The 2,500-nt window shown below is 39.7% G+C and overlaps 1 protein-coding gene across 1 annotated transcript in view; it reads left to right on the top strand.

The window, feature by feature from the left end:
• igdcc4 (immunoglobulin superfamily, DCC subclass, member 4) overlaps positions 1-2,500 on the top strand; it is a gene marked incomplete at both ends in the record, with an annotated part of 67,509 nt that overhangs the window by 30,849 nt on the left and 34,160 nt on the right. The window contains one exon of the mRNA XM_080029190.1: positions 2,087-2,407. Coding sequence (XP_079885316.1) covers positions 2,087-2,407 — 321 coding nt within the window. The remainder of the gene's footprint in view (positions 1-2,086; positions 2,408-2,500) is intronic.

The raw sequence follows: 2,500 nt of genomic DNA on the forward strand, positions 1-2,500 counted from the left end.
GCCAAACCCTGAAATTGATACAGTAGATAGAAATATATCTGAGCTTTGATGGGTTTACAGTGCAACAGTGCTCTGGCAGCATCTGAAGTCCTCCTGCATCCACACTATTCACACTTTACTTTAGTATTACCATGTAATCACCTGGTCAATGATCAAATTCCTTCGTGATTTTCTCTACTTATGACATCTATTGCAGCATGTCCGTCCTGGGAGAGGGATCCCTTACTCTGTCGACTCTCCCTGAGATTTCTTCAATTTTTTTATTCCCGGTAAAGGGTTTTTACTGGGAGTTTTTTCTCAGCCGAGCTAAGGGTGTAAGGGCAGGGTGTCATATTGTATCATATTGTATCGTATATCATATTGTATGAAATGTAAAGTTCACTGAGACAAATGTGTTTGTGATTTTGGGCTATACTAATAAAACTGATTTGATTTGATTTGAACTAAAAGGTTACTACAGAGGATTGCAGCGAGAGGTTGTATGTATGGTGGATGATGCCATCTTTAGTAACTAGCTTCTTGTCCTTAAAGGCCACCGTAGCTTCTGTAAATGTGTCCAATCCATCTCCACCGCCTTCTTGTAATAATGGTCTCTATTCTTTCTTGGTTTGTCCGAGCAAGTAATTGCTGGTCGGAGATGGTGTTAGGCCACAAGATACGTAAGATTATTCTGAGGTTCCTTGTAGGGGTGTGAACGTTTACAAAAAATTCTAAACGGTTACACGGCTGCACATTGTTTTACGTTTAACCTTTTGTTATGGGGGGGGGTTGACATACAGTATATATATTTTTTTTGCCGATGCTTATGGAGTGACAGTGTGCAGTGAGAAAGTCAGGCAGACAGATAGACAGAGGCAGAAAGGCCTTTATTTCATAATTTTGCTTTTTGACTTCGAAGTGATCATAACTAGCCTAGTGATCATCTGATATATCGGTACAAGGAGTAAACATGTGGAATGTCTTGGATGAAGAAATTAAAACGTGTGACACGGTACAAAGATTTTAAAAAATACTGAAAAATAAGATGCTTAACAAATATAAAAGTGAGGCATGAATGGCAATGTGAATATGTATGGTGGATTTATTTTGTCTTAACTTTACATGTAATATGTTTAACATACAGGAATTAATTATAGCAATAATATTTACAATAACTATCAAACAAATTATTAAAACAAATATATATATATATATATATATATATATATATATATATATATATATATATATATATATATATATATAATAATTAAATAAAATCCTGAGGGACCAACGAAAAATGAATGAATAAATAAACAATGTAAAAAGGGTAGGCGCAATAAGCTAAGGCTTCAGCCTACACCTTTTCGATCAAAACTATTTATAAGAAATAATGTATAAATTGACAACTTTGTGTTTTTCTTTTGTGTTTTTTTATCTTTATTTTTTAACTTATGTATGTAATGTTATGAATCTGTTTGATCGAAATAAACTACACACTACAACCACTATTAGACTGACTCCCGCTGTCGGGGCCGTTGGGCTCACGAGCCGACCAGCTGATCAGACCAGCTGTTTGAGACGGAGATGAAAAGGAAAGTGAAACTGAAGGTGGAGCAGTTAAATAGTTCAATGAATAAATATTGTAACCAATAATAATGTGTTGTGTTATCTGCTTTAGTAGCCTACAGTAGCTCACATCGCCCACCACTCCTTGAACACATTATAATTTTCCAAACTTTAAAAAAATAACGGTTTTCGTTTATTGATTTTCCCTAAACGGTTATGATTTACCAAACGGTTACACGTGCACACATGTACACGTGCACACCCCTAGTTCCTTGTGTAGAATGCAGATGCCCTGGAAAGGTCTTTCTCTGTCGTCCTCCAGCATTCAGAGCTGTATACTATATAATAAGGTGGACAGGACACAGCTCTGGTATAACTTGAGTCTGGTGTTGATGCTGTACTTTGTGGACTTCCACACATTGTTCATCATTCTGAATGTGTTTCTTGCCTTGTTGAGTCGGCTTGCTCACCACTAGATGCCGCCAAAATACCTCACAACATACCTCACAAACTCACCAAAGCTCTCTTTATTTGACAGAAAAGCCATCGTCTGTGGAGCTGAGTTGCGGTGCGGGGCCCGGCCATGTGGTTCTGGAGCCCGGTTCCCCTCTGCTGCTGGACTGTAACCTCGGCAACAGCGACACGCCCTTCAACGTGACCTGGGCACAAAATGGCCGCCCGCTGCTTCCTGTGGAGGGGCGGGACTTCCTGCAGTTTCTACCCAACGGATCCCTGCTGCTGCTGTTGCCTAGCGCTAAGGACGGCCAGCCCCCCCGCGCGGTGGAGGGGGGCTACAGCTGTGTGACCGCCAGCGCACACGGAGCCCTGACAAGCCGCACTGTCAACGTCCTGCTAGCAAGTAGGTGCACAGACCAGGGGTTTACAAGTGTTTGAATGCTTATGATTATTTATGTTTTTTAGTTATTTTATTTTCCTTTTATTTATTTTTTTA

Source organism: Ammodytes marinus, assembly GCF_949987685.1.
Source record: "Ammodytes marinus genome assembly, chromosome: 1".
NCBI lineage: Eukaryota > Metazoa > Chordata > Actinopteri > Uranoscopiformes > Ammodytidae > Ammodytes > Ammodytes marinus.